This window comes from Phyllostomus hastatus, unplaced genomic scaffold, assembly GCF_019186645.2.
Source record: "Phyllostomus hastatus isolate PE091 unplaced genomic scaffold, TTU_PhHast_1.1 phas_scaffold_345, whole genome shotgun sequence".
Taxonomy (NCBI): domain Eukaryota; kingdom Metazoa; phylum Chordata; class Mammalia; order Chiroptera; family Phyllostomidae; genus Phyllostomus; species Phyllostomus hastatus.
The window spans coordinates 11,559,562-11,584,350 of record NW_025334024.1 but is presented as its reverse complement, the minus strand read 5'-3'; the positions used below and the strand labels follow the sequence as shown (position 1 = coordinate 11,584,350).

The 24,789-nt window shown below is 41.9% G+C and overlaps 2 protein-coding genes across 3 annotated transcripts; one reads left to right on the top strand and one right to left on the bottom strand.

The window, feature by feature from the left end:
- Positions 1 to 453: 453 nt before the first annotated feature.
- On the bottom strand, positions 454 to 15,186 carry KARS1 (lysyl-tRNA synthetase 1). 2 transcript variants are annotated; one of them, XM_045818520.1, is made up of 15 exons: positions 15,030 to 15,155; positions 11,672 to 11,851; positions 9,967 to 10,126; positions 8,930 to 9,095; positions 7,794 to 7,887; positions 7,030 to 7,216; positions 6,823 to 6,948; positions 5,074 to 5,193; positions 3,934 to 4,096; positions 3,657 to 3,830; positions 3,414 to 3,499; positions 3,058 to 3,143; positions 2,356 to 2,482; positions 1,303 to 1,446; positions 454 to 731 (listed from the first exon to the last, which is right to left on the bottom strand). In XM_045818520.1, exons 2-15 carry the CDS (start codon positions 11,815 to 11,817, stop codon positions 633 to 635), a joined length of 1,878 nt encoding a protein of 625 aa, XP_045674476.1. In that variant the 5' UTR covers positions 11,818 to 11,851; positions 15,030 to 15,155; the 3' UTR covers positions 454 to 632. The 2 variants fall into 2 exon arrangements, with proteins under 2 accessions (XP_045674476.1, XP_045674477.1); XM_045818521.1 differs by lacking the exon at positions 11,672 to 11,851 and having other exon boundaries at positions 15,030 to 15,186.
- An 80-nt stretch (positions 15,187 to 15,266) lies between these two features.
- On the top strand, positions 15,267 to 22,959 carry LOC123805781 (TERF2 interacting protein). The gene is made up of 3 exons (XM_045818522.1): positions 15,267 to 15,979; positions 20,723 to 20,847; positions 21,731 to 22,959. Exons 1-3 carry the CDS (start codon positions 15,307 to 15,309, stop codon positions 22,124 to 22,126), a joined length of 1,194 nt encoding a protein of 397 aa, XP_045674478.1. The 5' UTR covers positions 15,267 to 15,306; the 3' UTR covers positions 22,127 to 22,959.
- Positions 22,960 to 24,789: the final 1,830 nt, after the last annotated feature.

Genomic DNA, 24,789 nt, shown 5'->3' with positions numbered 1-24,789 from the left:
CCTTTGTGCTTCCTCAAAAATGTGGTCCTCTAGTGTGGATTGCCCTTTTCTCTTAGATCTCTATTGCTGGGTTCCTAGTTATCTACAAGGGGTCCTTGCCTGATCACATTTTTGAAGCAGCAGTGTCCCCACACACCTCTTTCTAAAACAGCACCCCATCTCCTTACTCTATTTTTCTTAGTATGTACCACTACCAGAAATAATATGTACTTACTTGTCTCATTTGTCTGCTCATCTGAACCTGCCCACCCATCCCCTCTGTCCCAATAATGTTAGTTCCATGAAAGCAGGGATTTGGCTGTTGTTCACTGCTGAGTCTCTAATCTCTTAGAACAATGCAAGCATTAATACAAATTTGCTGAATAAAACGGTATAATCCTAAATCTTCATTAGGCCAGGAACCTAAGAAAAAAGCTGACATTCCACAAAGGTAAAAGAATGACGAGACAGGAGTAGAGATAAATGGTTTATTTGGTAACAAGGAACAAAAGAATCCTTAATTCCCTTTTTCTCTCTGGTGACTGAACTGTAATAGTCAAATGGAAAGCAACATACAAGAACTCCCTTGCAGTCCTTGATCTTTTGCAGAAGTGCAAAGGTGCCTGAGTGATGTGACTTGCAATTAACGTTTTCTAGACAGAAGTGCCAGCTGTTGTGCTTTCCAGTGTATTAGCAGTGGCTACATTTTCCTTCTTGTCCTCAGGTTTCATGGCAGGAAACAGAAGTACTTCCTACAAGAGATAAATGCATTTTGAAGCAAGAAACACCATTTTTTTTTCACAGCCGTCCACCCATTCCTTTTGCCTCTGGTTATTGTTACAACAAAAACCCAGAGATTTGTACATCCCAGCTGGAAAGACAGATGTGTTCTTTAATTCAACTCAGTTCCTTTCAATTACGGAGGATGGAAAAGAACACATGCACAGCACTGCCCAGGGGCAGTGTCAAAACAATCAATACACATAGGGGTTCTCTGAAAATTTGGCTCCCTCATCTATAAAACTAGGATTAACAACTGTCTGTACACCTCAAAGGGTGGACTTCAATGAGATAATGCATATAGAGAACTTAACATATTTCTTGAACCCTGAAGAAATGCAAGCATTTAGTAATCCTTCTACCTCAAATCCTATAAAGTTAGATGCTCTGATCTTCTGCCTGTGGCATTGCATATAAACTCCTCTGCTGCTCCTCCCTCCAGCCCAAAACCTGCTCCTACTGTCCAGGCCCACCAAGTCCACCAGGCCCACTGTCCAACACAGTGGAACTCTTCAGGGCAGTGTGCATGCAGGGCTGCTGTACCTTGATGTTATTGGAATCGGTGAGAAACATGGTGACTCGGTCAATGCCCATGCCCCAGCCAGCTGTGGGGGGCAGCCCGTATTCCAGGGCAGTACAGAAGTTTTCGTCTATGAACATGGCCTCATCATCACCAGCGGCCTTGGCCTAGAAGAGAAGGACCAAACAGTGACACCATTCTGGGTTGCATCATCTCTCAGGGTCTGAGTCATCCATCACGTTAAAACACTCAGGGATAACCTGTGCTCTGGACACCCAGCAATCGCTGGGCATTGGGTTTCCTCGTAACTCCAGGATGGAGCCTGGAGGTCAGGACTGATGAAATCTACCTCAGGACACATGCAAATTTCTCTGAAATGAAAACAGCTCTACTGCGTGGGGCTCTGTGAGCCCAATGAGACTGATTTCAGACTCTGATGATTCTCAAGTGTCCTATCCATTTCCTGAAACCACCTGTCAGTGACAGCGTTAGTGCAGGATGTCTATGGGGGCTTTGTCTTCATTTTTTTTTAGATTTTATTTATATATTTTTTAGAGAGGGGAAGGTAGGGAGAAAGAGAGGGAGAGAAACATCAATATGTGGTTGCCTCTTGCATACCCCCCACTGGGGACCTGACCCACTACCCAGGCACGTGCCCTAGACTGGGAATTGAACCAGCGATCCTTTGATTTGCAGGCCAGCACTCAACCACTGAGCCACACCAGCCAGGGCTGTCTTCATTAATCTTTATCTGCCTCTCACCCCTGGCCCCAAAGCCACTTCAATAAATGTACCATCTGAGAAAAATTATGCTCTTGTTAGGCAAATGTATTTTCAAGACAAATGTCGCACTCCCCATACAGATGATCAAGCCTCAAGTTCCTATGTGGAAATCTAGGGCCAAACTAGTCCAGTTCTCAATCCTGAAATGTGAATTCCTCCAGTGAAGCCAGCGGCTTTATCCTTCACTTCTGCTGAAGTCACCAAGAGATGCAGACAATGACACAGGCCAGGGTTCAAGCTAGTGAGTACAGACAACGATGAAATATGTGCCTTTGTTCCCTCTCCTTCCTTACCTTGGCCTGTTCTTCGAAAAGCTGCCGCTGCCTCATGGGGTCATTCAGCTCAGTGTAGGCATTGCATATTTCCTTCTTCATGACAAAAAGCTCAAAGCGCTCAGTCAGACCCTCTTTAGAGCGGTGCCTGGGGACAAGAGAGTAAAGGGGAGGTTTACTAATAACCTAACATCTGGTGAAAACATAAGAGTTCCTGAATTTCAGCTGACTCAAAAGTGTTACTGAAGCATGCATGCACTCTCAGCACCAAAGTATTTGGTACAATAGTGAGGAGGGTTAGACAGAGAGACAAGGAACTTCTAATTATCTTCACAAGAAACCTGTGTGGTCAACTGTTACAATGAACCACACCTCCTGCAGTCATGCCTTCTGTAGTCCCTGTCACAGGTACCCTGGGTTGCCCATATGACTTGCTCTGGACAATGGGACATTGGCAGAGGCTTGATATGTCTGCACACTAGGGTTTATCCTTGTGGAATGCTTCCTCCTAGAACCCAGCTGCTATGTAAGAGAGCCCAGGCTATGCTGTCAGAGGCACAGAGGAGAAGGAGACAAAGGTGCCTGGGTAGAGTTCCCAGCTGAAAGAAGCCACTTGAGTTAACGTAGCCAACACTAGGCAGAGCAGAGAGACTACTTTTGTGCTGCCAACTTCTGGGGTGGTTATGCAGCAATGGGTAACCGACACACCATGCTTTATCTTACCATTTTGCCAAAGGGCTCATTATCTGCGGGTGATCACAGATGAATGTAGGATTGATGCACGTCACTTCCAGGAAGTCCCCGACGAGCTTAGTGAGAAAGAAAAACAGAGCTAGAGATCCTTCCTGAATAGCAGTTTGATTGTTTCAGCCTAGGTGGAAGAGGATCAGCTTCCCCTCAAACCTGAAGCTGGGCGGGGAGGGTTTATCTTAAACCCCTCAGGATTATATGAGGTAACGTCCATAAGTATTTTGCATAGCAAAGATTGTTTATTCTCTTATCTCTAGTTCACCTTCTTAAGGAGCAGGGGGCTGGTTACCACCAGATGAAGGCACGTACTAAAGTGCATGGCTTTGTACCTTATCAAGGAGCCTGGCTGTGGTTCGAGGTGGAGGGCATTCAACAGCTTTTGCCACACAGATATCATCAAGGATTTTGCGAGTTTCTGTAATACAAATGTATAGGTTAGAAGGGAAGACATTACACTACCTCAGCAAAAAAGTATACAAAGACAACAGTGGGGGAAACGCTAGCCCTGACATAATCTAATTCAGAGCTAAACAGGGAAGGGGGGCATACAACAGAGGAGTGCGTCACTTTACCTTCAGTTTCAAAGAGGTTGGTTTCCGGCAGCTTCACCCCCAGGGCTTTCTCAAGCTCTTCTACCATGCTGATTTTCCGGAAGGGTGGGGTGAAGTCAATCTCGTAGGCTTGGCCCTCTGGCCCATCTGGATGGTAGGTGACTTTATAACTGCCTGTAATGTGCTTTACCATACCTGGGAAAGACATATCATTTAAACAGGACCCACAGGAAGTCTTGAAAGAAGCACACCAGTCCCTGAAACTCCTGTGAAAGACAAAGGAAGCAGGAGGGGTCACCTGAAATCATCTTCTCCGTGATTTCCATGAGATCGTGATAGTCTGCGTAGGCCATGTAGAACTCACAGGTGGTGAACTCAGGATTGTGAGTCATGTCAATTCCTTCATTCCGGAACTGGCGCCCAATTTCATACACCCGGTCAATGCCACCAACCACCAGCATCTAATAACAACACAGGGCATGGTCACGGTGGCTCATCTTAATGGCTCTAGAGAGCTTTTGTCTATAAAAACTACAACTTGGTTTTTATAGCTCAGGCACAATCTCAGGTCCTGACCTAAATGCCGAGTACCTTACTTTCTTTAGGCCTTTGCAGTGGATGGCCATCACTTATTTTGGCTGCCTAGGACCTCTGAATACGGTTTCTTCCCATCTTGTGAGTGAGCCTCCCCAAGAAAAACCATTATTGGGGGTAGACGCAGGCACACGACTAAAGCTCCCCACCAATCAGACACAACTGTGAGACTGCAATAGGAAGCTACTGAGAGATGCAGACTTTGCACAGAAATCCTCCTGACCAAGGGGGCCAGGGAAATCTAGCTGTTAGAGGCAGTAACTACAGACGTTGTAAGGGCAGTGACCTGTGCCTAGTGCCAGGGTTATGAGCACGGTAACTGTGTCTAGTGGAAAAGACACTGGGTTCTCCATGGGATGATCTTAGAGCAACTCAGAACCCTCATGATCTCCAAGCCTGATTGTTTGATCCTCCTGGAAACTGAATTTCCTCATATATTTTAATATTTTTCTTTTGCTTAAACTAGCTATAATAGATTTTGTTGTCTGCAACTAAGAATCTTGAATGACAGTCTTTAATATTTACTCTGGTAATCTGAAGGTAGTTATTTCGAACTTCTAGATACAGGTTATTCAAGAACTATAAGTATAATGGGAACTAAGGCATGTTAGAAGAATCTGTAAGATTCTTCCTAAGAAAGACACTCCCTTTGCCCTCTGACCTGCAACACTACTGATCTTGTAGAGAAATTCTGTCAGTGTTAACACCCACAAGCCTGACAAAAGTAGGACATTCTCCTGGCTGTTCTACCCTCACTATTCCTCTTCTTGCTGACTGCACCTGTCTAACCAATGGTTTCCCAGCATTCTGCTGTTCTAAGGGAACAGGGTATCCTCTTGATTACCTTATGGTAGAGTTCCGGAGCGATTCTCATATACAAATTCATGTCCAGCTCATTGTGGTAGGTGATAAACGGCCTGGCCACAGCTCCCCCCGGGATGATGTTCATCATGGGAGTTTCAATCTAAAGGACAGGGAGAAACATTTCTTAAAGGTACTCACATTAGAGGCCTTGAGGAAAGCTCATGTTATATCCCCAAGTAAAGGTGAAGTTCAAAAGTAACATGCAAGTGCTTGACAAAAAAGTAGAGATAGCTTGATTTTCCAAAATAGTTTCAACTTCTATTAAGACCAAACACCATTACCATAGTACCACAGTTCCTTGCCATAAGAACTTAACTCTTATTTTTTATCAGTTAGCTTATGGTAAAATTGATCTTATTATATGTAGTTTCGCTTTAAGTCGCACAATCTATTGATGATGTTAAGGGAGGATTTACTATACCATAAACTTTCATTAGCTCTAAGTGGGAATTTAAATGGGGAAAAGCTTTTCTTGAGTGCAATTTATTACCTTTTCAGTATTTATTAAAAATTTAACTGCTTATATCCTTTGACTTACTCTACTTCTAGAAATTTGTCCTACAGAAACACTTGCACACGGGCACAAAGATGTTCATTAAAATATTATCAGAAAATCAGCAGCTTAGAGAGACACACGCAAAGGTTTCAGAACATATTAGGTGGGAACCCCCCCCCCCCAAAAGGTCCATCATAATACACATATGTGACTTAATTTGTGTGTATAATTTTTAAAAAATTTATTGATTTTAGAAAGAGGAAGAGAGAAAGAGAGGTTGGGGGACAGAGAGAGAGAGAGAGAGAGAGAAGCAGTGGGGGAGAGAGACACACACACATATCAGTATGTTCTTCCACTTTTTTTTATGCATTCATTACTTATTGTATGTACCCTGACCAGGGATTGAACCCATAATCCTGGTGTATCAGGACGATGTTCTAACCAACTGAGCTACCTGGCCAGGGCCATGACTTCATTTATATTTAAAGAAAATAAAACCCTTCCAAAATGTGTACCCCATCTACAACATGCATTGGTATATATGTAAACATGCATAGTAAATGGAGAGGAAGGATACATATCAAGTGCAAGTTTGGGGAAGAAAGCTGGTTGGGAGAAATAAAAAGGGGACTTTCAGTTTTGATTCTACTTCTTTATTTTTTGAATTTATTCTACAGTAACATACATTCATCTTTCTCATATAATTAAAAAATATGTTTCAAAAATGTTTTTCCTGCTTTGGCTAGCATGGCTCAGTGGATTGAGCATCAGCCACAAACTGAAAGGCCACCAGTTCGGTTCTCAGTCAGGATACATGCTTGGGCTGCGGGCCAGGTCCCCCGTTGGGGGACTGTGAGAGGCAACTAATTGATGTTTCTTTCTCTCTTACATTGATGTTTAAGAGAAATAAAAAGTTTTTCCTAAAAAATATATTTTTTAGTTTAAATAAATTCAAACTTTTTAAAATGCTACCGGAAAGCAAAATGAGTTGATTACACATTGAATGTGGTATCGTTACAGTGTGGATGGCCTTACCCTGCCTTTATCTTAGAAGTCTGCCTTCCTAATCAGGGTACTACGTAAACAAGGTGGTATGCAATGCTGGCAAGAAAGGGGACTTTTCATTGAGCATGAAGGATACTGACACAGGACATGCCTTAAAAAAGGGAAGGGAAGGAACAGTAAGAGGCAAGCATAGCAAGGCAGCCTAGTATGTCGGGAATTCTCCATCACCTCTAGGAATCCCAATTCATCCAAGAAACTTCTTATATATGTGATGATCTTTGAGCGGATGATAAATTTCTGCCTCACAAAGTCATTCAGGATCAAGTCCAAGTATCTCTGACGGTATCGTGTTTCCTAAACCAAAAGCAACAGAGATCACTAACACATTTGATTCAATGGTATGATAAACCACACCGGAAGGTCATGAGAGCTTACCTTGTCTTTGAGGCCAAAGTGAAGATGAGGTAACATATGCAAGCAAGGAGACAGCAGTGTGATCTCATAGGGAATGATGCTCAGCTCGCCCTTCTTGGTTTTCCCAGGATTTCCCCGAACTCCAATTATGTCTCCCCGACGCAGTTTGTTATTGATATGAATAAATTCTTCTTCTGATTTATAATTCCTGAGTAAAAGGAAAATGTAATTCAGTATACAACATTCTTAATTAAAACTAACCACTGGTTTACTCTGGAACCTTCACTAAACTGTTAATGCCTAGTTAATGTGAGCCCAAGAAAAATCTCAGATTCAAGATCAACTATTAAAAAGTAGTACCTGCCTGGCTGGCGTAGCTCAGTGGATTGAGCACGAGCTGTGAACCAAAGTGTCCCTGGTTTGATTCCCAGTCAGGGCACATGCCTGGGTTGCAGGCCAGGTCCCCAGTGGGGGCCACGTGAGAGGCAACCACACACTGATATTTCTTTCCCTCTCTTTATCCTTCCTGTCCCCTCTCTAAAACCAAATAAATAAAATCTTAAAAAAAAAGTAGTATCTTTCATTTTTAATTGCGACACAAGACAAAAACAGTCATTATTGTCCAGGTGACCACATGGCCTTCTCTCTCTTCAGCTTTACCCAACCATATCCCACTTCTTCTAACCTTAAATACCAAGAGGAAAAGAAGACCACACAGAACTTTTTCCTCAACTTCGTTGTTCTGGTCCAACCCAGAAACCATGTAATTGGATACTTCTATATACCTGGAATTGGCCATGACTTGCAACTTGACCCCCTCTCCCCGAAGGTCATAGAAGATGAGCTTTCCCCCAGATGCTCTTTTGGCATGGATTCTACCTAGAAAAAGAACAGCAAAAATACTAAGTGCCAAAAAGGCTCCCTCTACATTTTTTTTTGTGTGTGTCTGGCACAACATAAACCAGAACTATATGATTTTAGACAGAGGCCTGAGCCCTGCCTTTGTCGTTATGACAATGCTGGATCCCCATTCCAACCAGTTAAAAATGTTCACTGGATTCCGACAAGATGACACTGTGGTGGCGGCATGGATATTTTTGGATCTCCTTGAATTCTCACATAAAAATAGGAAGTAGAACTAGACAGGCAAGGCCAAAAAGCCACTGACAGAATTTATAACAAAATTATGTGGAAAAATATTTCCAAGAATCCCAAAATATAAGCAATGGGGCAAATCACCACCAGTGGAACAAGAGAGTCCCCACATCTCTATGTGGGAGCAATGGGGGGTGTCCAGTGGGTCTGAGAACTGGAAATCTCCCAAATACCCATAGGTATTCACTGGAAAATGTGGCAGGAAGACAGCAGCCATTACTGGGAGGGGATCTGCCTACTGCCTATGAGTGAGTATAATGGGCTGCATTAAGGTCGAGGGGATGAAGCCCTTTAGTGTAGCCTGCAGGAACTCTCTGTTTAACAGCCAAGGATCCCTTCTAGGACAAAGCCCCACAAAATTGAATAAAACCAGAGAAACACACAAAGGAAAGAGAAGGTCCAGCAAAAATGAAGGGGAAAGGGAACCTGGAAATCTCAGAAAGCAAGCTGCTGTATTTCTGAACATTTCACTAAAACAACAGAAGAGAGCCCTGGCTGGTGTAGCTCAGTGGACTGAGTGCGGGCTGCGAACCAAAGCATCGCAGGTTCGATTCCCGGTCAGAGCACATGCCTGGGTTGCAGGCCACGGCCCCCAGCAACCGCACATTGATGTCTCTCTCTCTCTCTTTTTCTCCCTCCCTTCCCTCTCTAAAAATAAATAAATAAAATCTTTTAGAAAAAGGTTAAAAAAATAAAATTATTAAAAAAACAAAACAAAACAAAAAACAACAGAAGAGAGAGGTCAGTGAAGCTGGAGTCTTCCTACCTGCCACCTTTAAGGTAATGTCACTCAGCTGGTCGCCAGGCTGCAGGTGACTGTATTCTTGGATGAAGTGAGTCAGCGAGATGTCTACATGGAACTTGTGTGGGTACGGGTCTTCCCCATTGACCTTTAGTTGCTGGACTGCTTGGCTGCGGATCTTGTAGTATTGCTATTTAAATATAAAAACAAAAATGAAAATGCCTTTGAGAAGCTGAACCTGGTCAGACCAGTGGCCCATCTGGCAGAGTACTGTATTCTGCCTCGAGTGCCCCCAATACACTCAGGTTTCTTTCACTGCCCTACCCCGATAACCTTGAAATCACAAAATTGGATATGGAGTGAGATTTGTATCTAAAAGCAAGATTCAACAAACAGGAAAAGTGGAGTTCTATCTAAAATAATAAGCCTGATTGGTATAGGTGGCCTTAGTTACCAGTTTTGTGGACACATCTGCATGGGGAGTCACTTCTTTCCCACTTTCTCACATCAGACTTTTCCCTAAGGCAGGCCCATAGGGCCTGGAGGATTGTAGAAAAAGAATATTATGTAACAGGGGTCAGCAAACTTTTTCTGATGCAGCTCTTCAACTCTGCAACTTCAGACATTTGTTAAAAAATAGGCATGGCTGTGTTCTAATGCAATTTTATTTACAACACACCGGGAAGGAGGGATGAGGGGGAGTGGACCTGGCCTGCAGACCAGCTTACCAATCTCTGGTCTAAAGTATACCCTAGCCCATCTTTAGGGAGACGCTTTCTCTGGGGCTGCATCGAGGCCCAGCAAATTCCAAGAGGAAGATTAATCAGTCACTCTGAAGTACTAGATTCTTCTAAATGCTTGCTGACATCTGATGAGAAAGAGCTTGTGTTTTTAATCAGATGGAGGGGTAGGTTCTCCCTGATCCTATGGTCCAGTGACTTATGGTCCAGTGCCTATTCTAGTTCTTATTTTATCTTCTTAGTCATTGGTTCCCAGGGATTTGCAGAAGCCCCATCGAAAGCCTCCCTATGCCCGTCAGGGTGGTGGTCCAGGGGACTCACGTTTGGGTCCAGGCCCTCTTCCTCGGCACCCACATCATTGTCAGTGGTGTGGTTGGTGGCAGCAGCATTGGCCTGACTTAGTTGTTTCTCACTGAGCTCCTTCTGCTTGGCTTCCTTCTCCGCTATTTTCTTTTCAGCTTTCAGGCGTCTCTTGAGCTCACTGTTGGGAATATGAAAATGTTCATCTGCCTGAAGAGCCCTCTACTATGTTCTGCCCCATAACCCCTTATCAAAAATATGAACAGCCTGGGGGAAATGCTCTTGCTCAGTTTTCCAACCTCACTTCTAGTCTCTTGGTTGCTAAATTCTATACATGAGAGAGATAATCTACTTTCCAGTCTGAGGTCCATGGTAAAAAAAAAACCAAACCACTCCTACATATTAGCTTATAAGCTAATTAGGCTAGGGAGTCCCTTAAAGCTAGGTCATCCCCCAAGTCAGTGGTAGAAGGCATTTTAGTTGTCTGGTATCTATCCTTTGTAGAATATGAAGTTCCTTGAGTACCAGACCTGACATGATAAGGCAACATCTCCAGTTTGCCACTCCTTCCTACCACTCCAAGGAGTGGGCTAGTGTGGAGTGGGAAAGGGTGGCTTTTCAGAGTTCAGGGAGACACTCCACTGATGCTCTCTCCCTCAGAACTGAAGGAGAGATTAGGCCATTGACAACAGCCTTCAGTATTCATTAGTCCCACTCTGCCCACTGAAGCCTGGCTCTGACAACAAACCGGACAGAACAGTATACAAAGTGGCATAGCATAGGGGGTAATATACCATCTTTAGAGTCAGACTTCCCGAAACTAAATTCTGACAGACCTACCTGTCAATTATGCAACCTTGGACAAGTGACTTAACTTCCCTCCACCTTATAAAACGGGTAATAGACAACCCCTACTCCCCAAATGTTATTGTGAAGATTGAGATAATGTATGTAAAGAGATGACCCTGTCCCTAACATATAGTAAGCATGCAAACATGAGCTATTACAGGTATCCCTAACTATCTTAACCCTTTACTCTCTCTATGCAGGACAGAAACCTTACAGATCTGGTCAAACTCTTGGTACTTGTCATCTGAGAATCAAAAAGTAAAGCAATTAGCATAACTTGGTATTTCTTATGATCTGACACCTTGCTATGTGAACCCAGAAATCAAGTAGATTTGGGTTGAGAGGGACCCCCTCATTAGTCAAATAAAATTGATCATTCTTTTAAACCACCAATGATAATAGTGTATTGGGCCTATTGTACTATAATTCAGTCAGGGACCAGGTAGTCCTGGTTCTTCCTAGCATTAATATAATAAACCCATTCAACTACGTGTTGCTCTTTAAATCCAATAAATCCTAAGGAGAATCTAAAAAGGTCCTAAAGCTAGGAATAAGACTGCAAGCCAAATTAATCTCATCAGCAAACAAATTCCAGAAAGACAGGAAAGGGAAATCAAGTTGAACTAGAAATTCTATATTTATACAAGGGTTTTGTTTCAGCACTGTTCTAGAATAAGAAACACAAGTCATCTCAAGAATTTAAGGACAGAAAGTGGGAATTTATTAAAGAGAAAATGAGAAAGGACTATTTTTTGGTAGTAAGGTTTTGTTTCCTTAGCAACAAGGCCAAAGACTTAGCCAGAGGCTTAACAGAAAGAACCTAAGTAAGGGGAGGACTTTTGCCCCCAGAACAATAAAGAAGGTAATGGGCACCAACCTTCTTTTATTAGAAAGTGGCTTGTCCTTGTGAAGCGCTGTTAAAGGAGCAAGTGGACCCAGTCGTAGCTCCCTCTGCCCCCACTGTGCCCAGGAGGTTTGGCGCAGGGACCCCCTAACAAGCCTTATAGCAGCTTGCGTCAACATGGCAGAACACCTTGGAACTAATGATTACCACCACCTAACAGGAAACACAGAGATGTGGTGTCAGATGGGACAGACAGTATACATAAATGCAACCAGCACTCCTACTCTCATGGGTTGGGGGAGGGGGAGGCTGCAAAACTTTTTTGTGTCCCAATTTACTTATGTGACAGCAGCCTTTACTCTGCTGCTACTGGACTTGACAGTGTTCTCAGTCCTGGCTATGGTAAAAAGAGGCATATCTGGGGTCAAAAGTCAACAGCAAGTAAATCAATGGCTCACAGGTATAAATGATCACAACATTCTAGAAAACGGGAGACAGGATCTAAAGCAGTGTTTCTGAAGCCCCTGACATGGTTTCTCTTTTGGCAGTGGAAAGTCACTGTCAACTGCAAACTCTAGAGGAAGCTAAAAGCAAGCCACACAAAAGCATCTGAGTCAAGGATAAGACTTGTTTGGAGCTCTAGGAATAAGGAGGAAGGGAGAATTTCAAGAAGGGACTTAAACTGCATTATGTTTATATGTTAACACTGGACGGCAACAGAATTACAGGGATCATGTTCATTAGTGCATTCAAACAAATTTGGCCATTTATTTGGAAATGAGTCACCTCTCAGGCAGCCCATCTGTTTTTTAAAGTTGGAGAAAGTAACTGGCACAGAATGATACTCACTAAAGATTCAAACCAAGAAAGTTCCAAAAAAAAAATAAGAAATAAAAAAGTTTGCATAGTTCCAGCACAGTGCTTGACACACACAAGTTGCTTTAAAAAGTGGTAGCTATGATTAATCTAAGCAAAGTCAGTAGATAGGAACTGGCCAGTTTCCTCAACTTATCTTTAAATCATACTTTCAACTGGAGACCTTGCTTAGGAAGTATCTGTGATTTACAACCCTAAAGTTCAATTGTGGAAGTAACAGATCAAAGTCCAGTCAATCTTCCCAAAGACAAGTCCAAGACCAGGTTCCAAACATTGGAGATCCATCAGGCACTCCCAGGACAACATATTAGGGTGTTATCAGACCATAAACTGAGGTATTTCCTTTTTCATTTTTCTAGAATATTTAAATAAACTCAAAGGACACAAAAAACCCCCATTAATTTTTACTAGTTGAGTGCAATTCCATCAGGGCTCAGAAGAGAATTGAGCCTTAATGCACTAAAGCAGCCGTTACATGTAATGAATGTTTTACATGTAATGTATTAGGAGAGAATGCTTTTCTCCTAATGCTTCTGGAATGGTTCTATTTTATTTTTAGAGAGGGAGAGGGAGGGAGCAAAACATTAGTGTGCAGTTGCCTCTCATGTACTTGCTACTGAGGACCTGGCCTGCAACCCAGGCATGTGCCTGACTGGGAATCAAACCGGTGACCCTTTGGTTTGCAGGCTGGTGCTCAAACCACTGAGCCACACCAGCCAGGGCTGGAATGGTTCTATTTATTTTATGTCCCATTCTTGGGAATATTGAGAAAAGTCACTCAAATCGTTATCTGTGTTCTGTGAAGAACCCCGGTTAAGAGGGAGTGTGTAGTATGTAGAGAATATAAGACAGTTAAAAAGGCTGGCTCATCTGGATTTATTTATATTTACCTTTACACTCCAAGGATTTGGGGTGATTAACAAAGTTATACTCAGCAGCTTGGTGTGCCTAGTTGAATAAGACAGTCCCTACTGCAAGACATTGGTCATCCCCTCAATACTCACAGGCCCTTTGAATAACCTCTGTGGCTAGGATAGAACTGAATGCTTTAACACTGGGTTAGCTAGAAAGCTTTAGTTTTTTCCCATACAATGGTTCTACTAGTGCTTAGTTGTTTTTAACTTTATTTGAAACAATTTTTTGTATTGTGACAGCTGTAGTATCAGCATGCATTAAAAAAACATTGGTGAATTTTTGTGCAGCCATTTTAATACTGAAGATGGAAGGAAATCAGCAATATTTTCAGTGTATTATACTTTATTATTTCAAGAAAGGTAAAAACCCAGCCCTGACTGGCGTAGCTCAGTGGATTGAGCGTGGACTGTGAACCAAAGTGTCGTAGGTTCGATTCCCAGTCAGGGCACATGCCTGGGTTGCAGGCCACGGCCCCCAGCAACTGCACATTGATATTTCTCTCTCTCTCTCTCTTCCTCCCTTCCCTCTCTATAAATAAATAAATAAAATCTTAAAAAAAAAAAAAAAAAAGGGGCAGATGTGTTTAACAAGTCAGAGAGTGTTTTCAAAAAAAAAAAGAAAGGTAAAAACCCAATTGAAATGCAAAAAAAGTTATGCAGTGTATGGAGAAGGTGCCGTGACTGATGGAACATGTCAAAAGTGGTTTGCAAAGTTTTGGTACTATTGACATTTTGGCCAAATAATTCTTTGCTGTCTTACGCACTGGAAGACGTTTAGAAGTACCCCTTTCTTAGCAGTAAGAAGCTATGAGCGGGAAGCCCAGATTCAAAATATCCAAATCAATAATGTTACTGATGAAAATGAAAAATGCCTTTTATTTTACAGAAAAAAAATTAAACGGACTTTTTGGCCAACATACGGTTCAGAATAGCCTAGTGAGGCCAAGGAAAATTAAGATCTTACTGAAAAGGTAGAGTAATTAGCCCTGGTTGGTGTGGATGGAGCGCTCTCCCGCGAACCAAGGGGTTGCTGGATTCCCAGTCTACATATGCCTGGGTTGCGAACCAGTTGGGGTGGGGAGAGCACGAGAGGCAATCACACAGTGATGTTTTTCTCCGTGTCTTCCTCCCTCCCTTCCCCTTTCTAAAAGTGAATAAATAAAATTAAAATAAAGGGGAAAGCTAGTGTATTTAAACCAACATTTCTCCGGCCTTCCTATTGGAGCGTAGCTCAATAGTAAAAGCCTTTCTCAGGAGTAAGTTCGCTTTCTAACCACCTTTCAGTTCTCCGCCTCCTCTTTATTACTGTTCAGTTACATTGTTGTTACATTGTTCAATTACATTTATTGTTGTCCCCATTTCCTCCCCATCGGCCCTTTCTTATTCCAGGAGTCCGACAGGTGGGGACCTTACCAGCCCCAAGTCCCATAGCAAGCTGGGGCGTGTAGTTTCGGGGCGTACCCGCTAAGTTCCTACCGAGCCCGCACACAAGAGAACCAGCAGGAAGGCCCCAGGCAACGCCGCTTCGGTCGGAGCCTAGAGACACTTCCTAGTCCAGACGTTCCGGCTGCAAAGGCCTTAGTGACCGCAGCGACACTTACTTTTTGCTCAGTTTTTCCTCGCCGCGGTCCACATTCACTTCAGGTCCCTGCAACGTAGCCATGCCTCCGGTGGCCCGAACTGAAAAGAACGAAGAGCATAGCGCAATTTCCAGGTCACCACCGGAAGCCCCGCCTCTTCCGGGGAGAGGGGGTGGTGCTCTGTGCGCTGTCGCCTGGAGGGGGCGGTGAAGGGTTTCGCAGCTGCCGCCGTTTCGGAGTAGGACCTCAGGTCTGTGAGTTTTCGGGGCGCTAGTTCTTCTGGCTCCTGGCGTCAGCTATGGCGGAGGCGATGGATCTGAGCAAAGACGTCAACGGGCCTACTCATTCCTCGACTCTGTTCGTGAGGGAAGATGGCAGCTCCATGTCGTTCTACGTGCGTCCCAGCCCGGCGAAACGCCGGCTCTCGACGCTCATCCTGCACGGCGGCGGTACCCTGTGCCGGGTGCAGGAGCCCGGGGCCGTGCTGCTGGCCCAGCCCGGGGAGGCGGCTGCCGAGGCCTCGGGAGACTTCATCTCCACGCAATACATTCTGGACTGCGTGGAGCGCAACGAGAGGCTCGAGCTGGAGGCCTATCGGCTGGGCCTGGCCCCGGTAGCCGACCAGGCACCGGAAACGAAGCCAGGCGCTCAGGCTGAGGGCGTTGCCCCCGAGTCGGAGCGGCAGCCGCCCACGGGACGGGTAGCCTTCACCGATGCGGACGATGTGGCCATCTTGACCTACGTAAAGGAAAATGCCCGCTCGACCAGCTCTGTCACGGGCAACGCCTTGTGGAAAGCGATGGAGAAAAGCGCGCTCACTCAGCACACGTGGCAGTCCCTAAAGGACCGCTACTTAAAGCACCTGCGGGGCCAGGAACATAAGTACATGTTGGGGGATGCCCCAGTGAGCCCGTCCTCCCAGAAACTCAAGCGGAAGGCGGAGGAAGACCCGGAGGCTGCCGATAGCGGGGGTGAGGCCTGCTGCTGCGAACGTGCGGTCGCTCTGCCTGCATCTGTGCTGGTGGTGGCGGGTCGTCTCACACCCTTCCTGTCTGGCGTCCATTTTCGCTCCTTTGGTATCACCCTCCGGCCCCTTCCCTCTTTGACATCGGGGTAAAATTGCAGTATTTCCTAATTTCACTTTCCTTTTCCAATAACTGGGATATTGCCATGGTCTGATAGTCAAATAGTACAAAAAATACCATAAAGTTCTCCCCTTCCAACCACCATTTAGCTGTCCAGTTTTCTTTCCCAGAGGCGATTTGGGGAACCAGCTTCTTGGGTATGTTTTAAGAGATATTTCAAAGACTCATCCTGTTTTGCTTTAGTAAGTCTAGTCATCATACAAAATTATTATTACTTCTAGAGAACAGGAGGGAAGGAGAGAAACATGGAAGGGTTGCCTCTCCCACGCATCGGGTGGCGGGATTGCACCTGCAACCTAGGCTTGTGCCCTGATTGGGAATCGAACCGTGATTTTATCTGCGACCATCTGCCGGCTTCAACCAACTGAGCCACACTGGCCAGGGCCAAAGTTATAATACTGACTATATTGTCTGTGATAGCGATTTTCAACCCTTGTGGGCATACGGTGTTCAGCAAGAATTTTTAGAACAATTCGTGACTATTTAGTCAGGAACACTGATGTCTTTTTCCCTTAGATTGTGAAATTAAAAAATGACAATAGCCAATACAATGATAGCCAGTGAGTGTGAATGAATCAAAATTATACCTACTTTTTGGTCAGATTGGCAAAAAATACATTTTTTGGCGTGCTGCAGAATTTTAGCAATTAGTTTACGTATGCCATGAGATGAGAACTGTTGAAAATTGCTGCCCTGTGCTGTACAGGACATCCTGGCGACTGACCTTTGAACCTCTCAATCTCCCTTACCTATTTTGCCTGTGTCTCCCATTCCACTCCTCTCTGGCAACCACCAATTTAAAAACATTTATGGTCAGTTAGATTCAGTATAAATTATTTTAAAGGCATGCCAGATCAGTTTAGTTTCTTGTTTTTGTTTTAATTGGTATTCACACAAGAGGGTTCTGGTCCACTGGAAGTTATTTCCTGGTCTCATGGTGAAATGAGTTTCTAACACGGTTGAAAATGTTAAGATTCAGGTGTGGTTTGTACTCAGTGCAAAACTTTGAAGATACTTCCTTTTATGTAATTATGGCTATTGACATTTCAAATTGGTAGACCCCCTTTTTTTTAAAGAGACATGCTCCCCCCAACTTTCCTTCTCTTCCTTATGTGACTATTCCTTGTAACAGTTGAAGTCTGGGGAGTCAAAGTCTGTTTCTCCTGTTCAGTATGCTTAGTAGAATTTTGTTTTTGGTAAAAGTGACATTTCAGATTTATTCATTCAACAGATATTTGAGTGCCAGACACTGTTATCCTGCTGGGATGTAACAATAAGTAAAAGTCCCTGTGGTCATGGAGCTTAACATGCTAGCTGGGAAGTGGTAAGTGCTATAGAGAAAAATCAGGGTAAAGGTTGGGGAGGAGGTCACCTTCTGTAGGGTGTTAGGGAAGGTGTTAGTTGATAAGCTGTTACTTGAGCAAAGACAAATAAGGAAATGAAAGTAAGCCAGGTAGTTATCTGAGAAAGTGTTGTGGATAAAGTGACTAAGTGCAGAGGTCTTGAGGTGGAGATAGGTTCTTGGAGAAACAAAGAGATCATGTGGCTGGAATGGAGTAAGCAAAAGGGGGAATTCTAGGAGAGGACAGGGCTAGGTGTAGGGGTGAAATAAGTCATGTAGGGACTACGCCTAGCCATTTGTGACTTGGGACAAAATTAGCCTGGATCCACCCAACTCAAAATGGTGTTTTGAAGATCAGATATGTAAATATAAAAATTAAAATCTTAAGATGACTAAGTAAGTGAATTTACTTTTTAATATTAGCATAGTGATAATCCTGAAACCAAGAAGACTAAGAAAAAGTTTTCTATTATTTAAAATTAAAAGCTTCTCATGATAAAGTCAGAGGACAAACTGGAAAAATAGTCCCAATACATTGCAACAGAGTTAGTTTCCTTAATGTCCAAAGAGCAGAACTTAATAACTAAAAGAAAAAAATAGTAGAAAAGTGAGCTAAAGAAATGGAACAAGAAATTTCCAGAAAAGGAAATAAGTAAATGCCAATAAACAAACACAGAAATGCTGTTATTAAATAAAAGTAAACTAGACCCTGAACAGAGGACCAGACAACTGATGCCTGGACTTCTGACCCATGGAAACTGTGAAATAATAAATGTGTCTTGTTTTTGTCTTTTTGTTTGTCTTTTTTTAAAAACAAAAGTAAACCAGAACAAGAAAATGTCATATTTTATGAATCAAATTGGCAAAAATTAACAAAATGGGTAATATTCAAAGTTAGTGAGGTATATGAAAACAAGTTCACACATGCATTAATAGAAGGAAATTGGTACTGTTTCTTTGGAGGGCATTTTGAAAACATCTAACAACATTTAAATTGTATGTTCCTTTAAACATGGCAATATTGCTTCTCGGAATTTGCCCTACCATGTTTACTCTGTACATAGAAAAAGGGTACACAGTGAAAAGTCTCCCTGCTACACACCCTTTCCCCTGGTTCCCCTCCCAGAGGCAACCACCACTACTATCCTTGTTATGTGTCCTTTTTGCTCATAATGGTACTAATACACTAGAAGTCAGTTTTTCAATTTGCTTTTTATTTTAAAGATTTTATGTATATATTTTTAGAGAGAGGGGAAGGGAAGGAGAAAGAGAGGGAGAGAATGCATGGTTGCCCCTCATGTGCCCCCAACTGGGGACCTGGCCCAAAACCCAGGCATGTTCTCTGACTGGGAATCAAACCAGCGACCTTTTGGTTGGCAGGCCTGCGCTCAATCCACCGAGCTATACCAGGCAGGGCTGCTTTTTTTAACTTAATGGTAGATCTTGAAGCCTTTGTGTCTGTGCATTGCTTTGACTTATTTCCATATTGATTGCATTACATTATGTGAATGAACCATAATTTGTTCATTTATTATAGAAAATTTCAAACATTTACAAAAGTGGTATAACAAACCGTATGTTCCCATTACCTAACTTCACCTGATTATAGCTGATGATTAGATTTTAAAAAATATTTATTCCTTTCGATCTAGACTTTTGAGATTATTTTGAAGCAAATGCCAGGCATTATACCGTTTTATCTATTTGAGCATATAGCTCTAAAAGATAAGTGTTTGTTTTTTTAATTACTATTATAAGATTTATATAAAAGAAAATTGACTTATTTTTGTGTAGAGTTCATACATTTAAAAATTTATTTTACTTTTTTTATTGTGGTAAAATATACATTACATAAAACTTACCATTTAGCCAGTTTTAGGTGTTCAGTGGCACTAAGTACATTCAAATTGTCAGGCAGCCATCACCACCATCCATTTCCAGAACTTTTTGACTTTCCAAAACCAAAACTCTTTATACATTAAACACTTTCCTCCGTTTCTCCCTCTTCCCAGCCCTTGACAAATAGCATTCTGCTTTTTGTCTATGAATTTGCTCTCTCTAGGTACCTTACATAAGTGGAATCAAACAACATTTGTCCTTTTGTGTCTGGCTTATTTCACTTAGTATAATGTGTCAGAATTTCATTCCTTTTTAAGACAAAAATATTCCAGTGTATATCTATACCACTTTTCATTTGTTCATTGATGGATGGACAATTGGGTTTGTTTCTGTCTTATGGCCATTGTGAATAATGTTGCTATGAATATGAGTATAGTAGTATTTGTCTGAGACCCTGCTTTCAATTTTGGGGGTAAAAACCCAAAAGTGGGATTGCTGATTTATAGGGTAATCTTGTTTAATATTTGGGGAACTGCCATACCATTTTTCAATTATGTGTTTTAATACATGTATAAATTTATATAAAAAAATCAGGATACAGAACTGTTCCATTACAAAAACCTCCCTCATTCTGCTCCTTAGTATTTTTGTTAAGTGGAAAAGAGCTTAGTAAAATCCTTGGAGAACAAAGAATAAAGGTGAATCAGGAGGAGGTTTAGCTTTAGGGGGCTCTCCTTTGTGTTGATGGTATGGTAGATTGTGGTGTACCCCTTCAGTCCAGCTCTGTCTTCAGTGGCTGGGAGAGCTGCCTTGCCCAAAGTCCTGTCATTTGAGGGCGACTAGTATCCAGTGACTGATCTATATACAGCTGTAAAATCTTGGCTTCCTTGCCCCAACTGGTCAACTTTGAAGGACCTTCCTAGCTTCAGTTGAGGCCTTGGTATTCTTTCAGAGCTCAACTTTTCTCTGCCCATCCTGCTTTCTTCTCTTCAGTGGGGGGTCTTCCCAGGTACACTCCCTAATGAAACCTTATGTAGTAACCTTCATCTTGGGATCTGCTCCCTAGAGAACCCAGTTTATTCCACAGTTAATTTGCAAATTCATCAATACAAGACAAAAATGAGTTAAGCTTGAAGAATATTTTTATTTTACATACCAGAACCTGGAAAAATTATCATTGGATAGTACAACTTTTCAGAAGCAAGAGTAGAAATTATTGAGCATGCATATATTGTGTTTTTCTTATCTTTTTGATCAGAAACAGATGTCTTCTAATGGAAAAAAAGTACAGGCTCACTTTTGACCAAAAGCTCACAAAGCATGCACTATATGTTTGTTTTCTGTAAAAGAGACCCATTCTAATCTAGTGCTATTCTTCTCTGTAATAGAACCACAGAATAAGAGAACTCCAGATTTGCCTGAAGAAGAATTTGTAAAGGAAGAAATCAAGGAGAATGAAGAAGCGGTCAAAAAGATGCTTGTAGAAGCCACCCGGGAGTTTGAGGAGGTTGTGGTATGTTAACTAGATTTAACTCATTTTTTCTGTACCTCCATTCTTCTTCTTTGAAATTGTTCATCCAGTCTACCCTTTTTATACACCCAAGTCCTGAAAGGTAAGAGAAGTTCAAGATGGAAGAAGAAAGTGGAAATTGGGACTGACCTATGTTCTAGGCATGTAGATTTTAATTTTTGGCAGGAGAAATTGAGGGGGAGAGTTAGAAAAGTTGGGGAGGAGGATTCTGAAACAGTATAAAGCATCCCATTTTGAGTACTTTGATCTCAGTACAAGTTTTTCAAAGTTAAGAATGGATTTATCTTTTAAAAATTGTTTTTATGCTTCTTTTAAAAGATTAATTTTTTTAACCAAGCAGATTTAGCTTTTTGTGTATTTAGAGCTTCGTGGGAAATTTTTAGCTCTTCCATATTCAGTCTAGCTTCTAATACTCCGTTGGAATCCCATATTTAACCACTGTTATAGAGAAAGACAGGAGCCTTGAGTAAAATAATGAGTAATTGGAAAAAAAGCCAAATTATATGTGCATATCTTCTCCAAGGGAAAAGATATTCATGTACATATATTTTTTCATATTCACTGTAGCTTCTAATGTTCTATTGGAACATCATAGTTATTTATACATATACACACAAAAATGCACATATGCACCCCACCTGCACACACACTCTTCCTTACCCTATCACATGCATGCGTACATACATATACACACACATCCAAGACGAATAAACATAAGAAGGAACATGGCATGTTAGAGGAACCGAAGGAAGTCTAGTGTGATTGGAGTGCAAAGGGCATGAAGGCGGTAGGTGGGAGAGACCAGATATTGCAAGAGTGTTTGTAACTGGGTAGTTAGACTGGTTTTGTTTATCACTTTCTTTAGGTGGAGGAAAGCCCTGATTTTGAAATACACATAACAATGTGTGATGATGATCCACCAACACCTGAGGAAGACTCAGAAACACAGCCTGATGAAGAAGAAGAAGAAGAAAAAGTTTCTCCACCAGAGGTGGGAGCTGCCATTAAGGTTATCCGACAATTAATGGAAAAGTTTAACTTGGATCTATCAACAGTTACACAGGCCTTCTTAAAAAATAGTGGTGAGCTGGAGTCTACAACATCTTTTTTAGAGTCTGGTCAGAGGGCTGATGGGTATCCTATTTGGTCCAGACAGGATGACTTAGATTTGCAAAAAGATGATGAGGATGTCCGAAATGCGTTGGTGAAAAAATTTGGTGCTCAGAATGTAGCTCGGAGGATTGAATTTCGAAAGAAATAATTCACAAGACAATGAGAAAAGAGAAAAGATGTGGCAGATGAGGTGGTAAAAAAATTTTTGTGACCATTGAACTTTAGAGATTTTTATATTGGAACTGACACTTGTCTTCTGACCAATGCTGTCATTACTCTGTGAGTCCTAGATTTTGCAGCTACACAGAGTTGTGTAGGAGGATAAAAATAAAAGATACTGGATGTATTTAGAGCTGTCCTTGGCAGTATCAATGTGTTTCTGAAAGGAAAATATAAACCAGAGAGAGGCTGGTCAACATAGTAATCTTTTTTTTGGAATGGAACCTGTATTATATTGGTGACAGGAGCTAGTGACCAAGTCAGAGGAGAATAAGGAGACAGGTCTTTTCTGGAAGTGTGAATAAAGAACCTCCTGTCCTTTGGCAGATGCTCCTCTAGATTGTGACAGATTCTAAATCAAGAACCTAGAAATATGGAAGGATTTCATTACCAGGCCTTGAACATGGGCCATCCCATACCCTTGCATCTTTTAGTGAGCTTGGGTTTCTAAACTGCTTTGAAAACCCCATTTTTTTTTTTTTGCTGACAATATTTGGGGACCCTGTTCCTTGATGGTTCTTTTCTTTGAGTCCTATCAGTCAAGTATCTAGCTTGTGTTTCTTCACTTACTATCTGGTTTTGTTTAAAATACAAAACAAGAGTCTCAAGAATAGTCTTACTTGGATATTAGTAATAAGTTTTTATTTATTGAGGGTAGTTTTGTGCTAAGGCTGTGTTAGATTTAAAAATTAGTGGACTAATTCCTCTTTGTTGTGTTGCTTTTTATTGAAAATAAATGGAACTTTGTATTTGAGTCTCCAACAAGTGTTTGATTGTATTCACAAAAACTTTAAAGGAACTTCATAAAGGAACTGACATTTTTGCTTATTAATTAGATGAATAATCAATAAAGTGCTTCTATTTTGGAACTAATAGACCATTAGAAACATGCTAATTCTTCTGGATGGAGCAATGAGAAGACCTGTGTCAAGGACTGTGAAAGATGGCAAAATAAGGTAAATTGCTGAGAGAAGCCAATCAGGAATAATCAGGAACCATCAGGTGTATAATAGGTGGTGTCATTGTGCCACCCACATCCTCTTTCATGCACATGTACCAACAGGTGGCATGTCACCAACAGGAGTCCTGCAGGCACTTGCTTGAGGCTCTCTCTCTGCTTGAAGTGCTGTGGATTGGTTGGCTTTCAGCTAGTGGTACATGAGAATTGAAGGATATATACCCAGCTTCCTTGCTGACCAGAAAAATGACACAACTGAATACGTATTGGAGCAATACCAATAGTATCCATGAGTTGGATAATGGTTTTCATGCCATCTTTCAAAAGTCCCCAGTAGAAATACATAGTTTCTCACAGTGGTAATTGGGTTATGAATTCATCCTACATAGGCTTCCTTCCCTTGTCTCACATCCCCTCTCCCTCCTAGTATATCCTTGAAACACACAAATTCTGTCTTTAGAGTCTGCTTCTGGGGGATCTCAGCCCAAATCAACATCCTTAACCTTTTTCTGTTCCTCAGTCTGTTGGAAGGTAAACCACTCCCAGTAGTAACTACCTTGCTACTGTGTTAATTCTTCAATGGGGATTGGGAGGGGTTGGGTGGTGGGCATTTGATGTCATCTAGGATATCTATACTGTAGTAAAGCTACCACAGCCTATTGACTTTACAGGACAAATAATTCTAGTTTCGTCAAAGGCGAAAAAGGGTCTGGTTTATTATAACCACACTCAAGAGACATATTTAAACGAAACACATACCAACTTACAGTGCTTCTAATAAACAACTAACTTTCAAAATATCTGGTTTTACAATTTCTCTGGTTTCATTTCTTGGACTGGGAGATACATGTGGGAAAAAAAGTTATGAGAAATATTTTTGGCAACACAGATTTAAGCAAGGAAACTTAGTTGGATCTTAATGGTTAATGGCATTGAGCTATAGTTGCATTGACTCCAAAGATAAGCTGTTCAAGTCCTGAAGTTGGGATATCTCTCCCTTGAGTTGGGTTTTCTTTTTTCGACTTCATGAACCTGGCCTCACTTTTCTGCTTGTGCCTTCGGTGACATCATTTCTTTCTTACTGAAGCCCTTAAATTTTGGGCCTTACTATTCCTCTCCCACCATCCCACCACCTGACCCCATACTTTAGCCTTTGAAATTTTCTAGGCCTTAAATAACTTCTACAACTTTATTAGTGGTAGAAACATTTCCTTTTTGCCCCTTTTTTTCCTGCAGCAATGGGTTTTACTCCTGGTAGTTTTCCTCTTTCTTTTTCCCCTATTCCTTTTAAGCAGAAGCAGTTGAGTTTTAATGCTGCGGCTCTGGCCAGGTAGCTCTGTTGATTTGAGCGTTGTCCCTGTATGCCAAACCTGCAGATTCGATTCCGGGTCAGGGAACACACAAGAATCAACCAATGAATGCATAAATGAATGGAACAATAAATTGATGTTTCTCTCTTTTTCCCTTACTCTCTTTCTAAAATCAATAAATAAAATAAAAAGTGTAAGCTGTTGCTTGAACTGTTCTGATCCTCTCTTATTTTTGGTCTAATGTTATTTGCTGGATCATATGCCCACTTGCCCATGTGAGTAAGATGTATTTAGTTGCATGTAACAGAAAACAACCCAAAGGAC

Coding starts and splice junctions, on each gene's coding strand:
- KARS1 (XM_045818520.1), bottom strand. CDS start 11,817: ATGTTGACGCAAGCTGCTATAAGGCTTGTTAGGGGGTCCCTGCGCCAA. Junction 4,097..5,073: donor CTCCGGAACTCTACCATAAG/GTAATCAAGAGG, acceptor TGTTGTTATTAG/ATGCTGGTGGTTGGTGGCAT. Junction 3,144..3,413: donor CAGCCAGGCTCCTTGATAAG/GTACAAAGCCAT, acceptor TTTCTCACTAAG/CTCGTCGGGGACTTCCTGGA.
- LOC123805781 (XM_045818522.1), top strand. CDS start 15,307: ATGGCGGAGGCGATGGATCTGAGCAAAGACGTCAACGGGCCTACTCAT. Junction 15,980..20,722: donor GGAGGCTGCCGATAGCGGGG/GTGAGGCCTGCT, acceptor TCTCTGTAATAG/AACCACAGAATAAGAGAACT. Junction 20,848..21,730: donor GGGAGTTTGAGGAGGTTGTG/GTATGTTAACTA, acceptor CACTTTCTTTAG/GTGGAGGAAAGCCCTGATTT.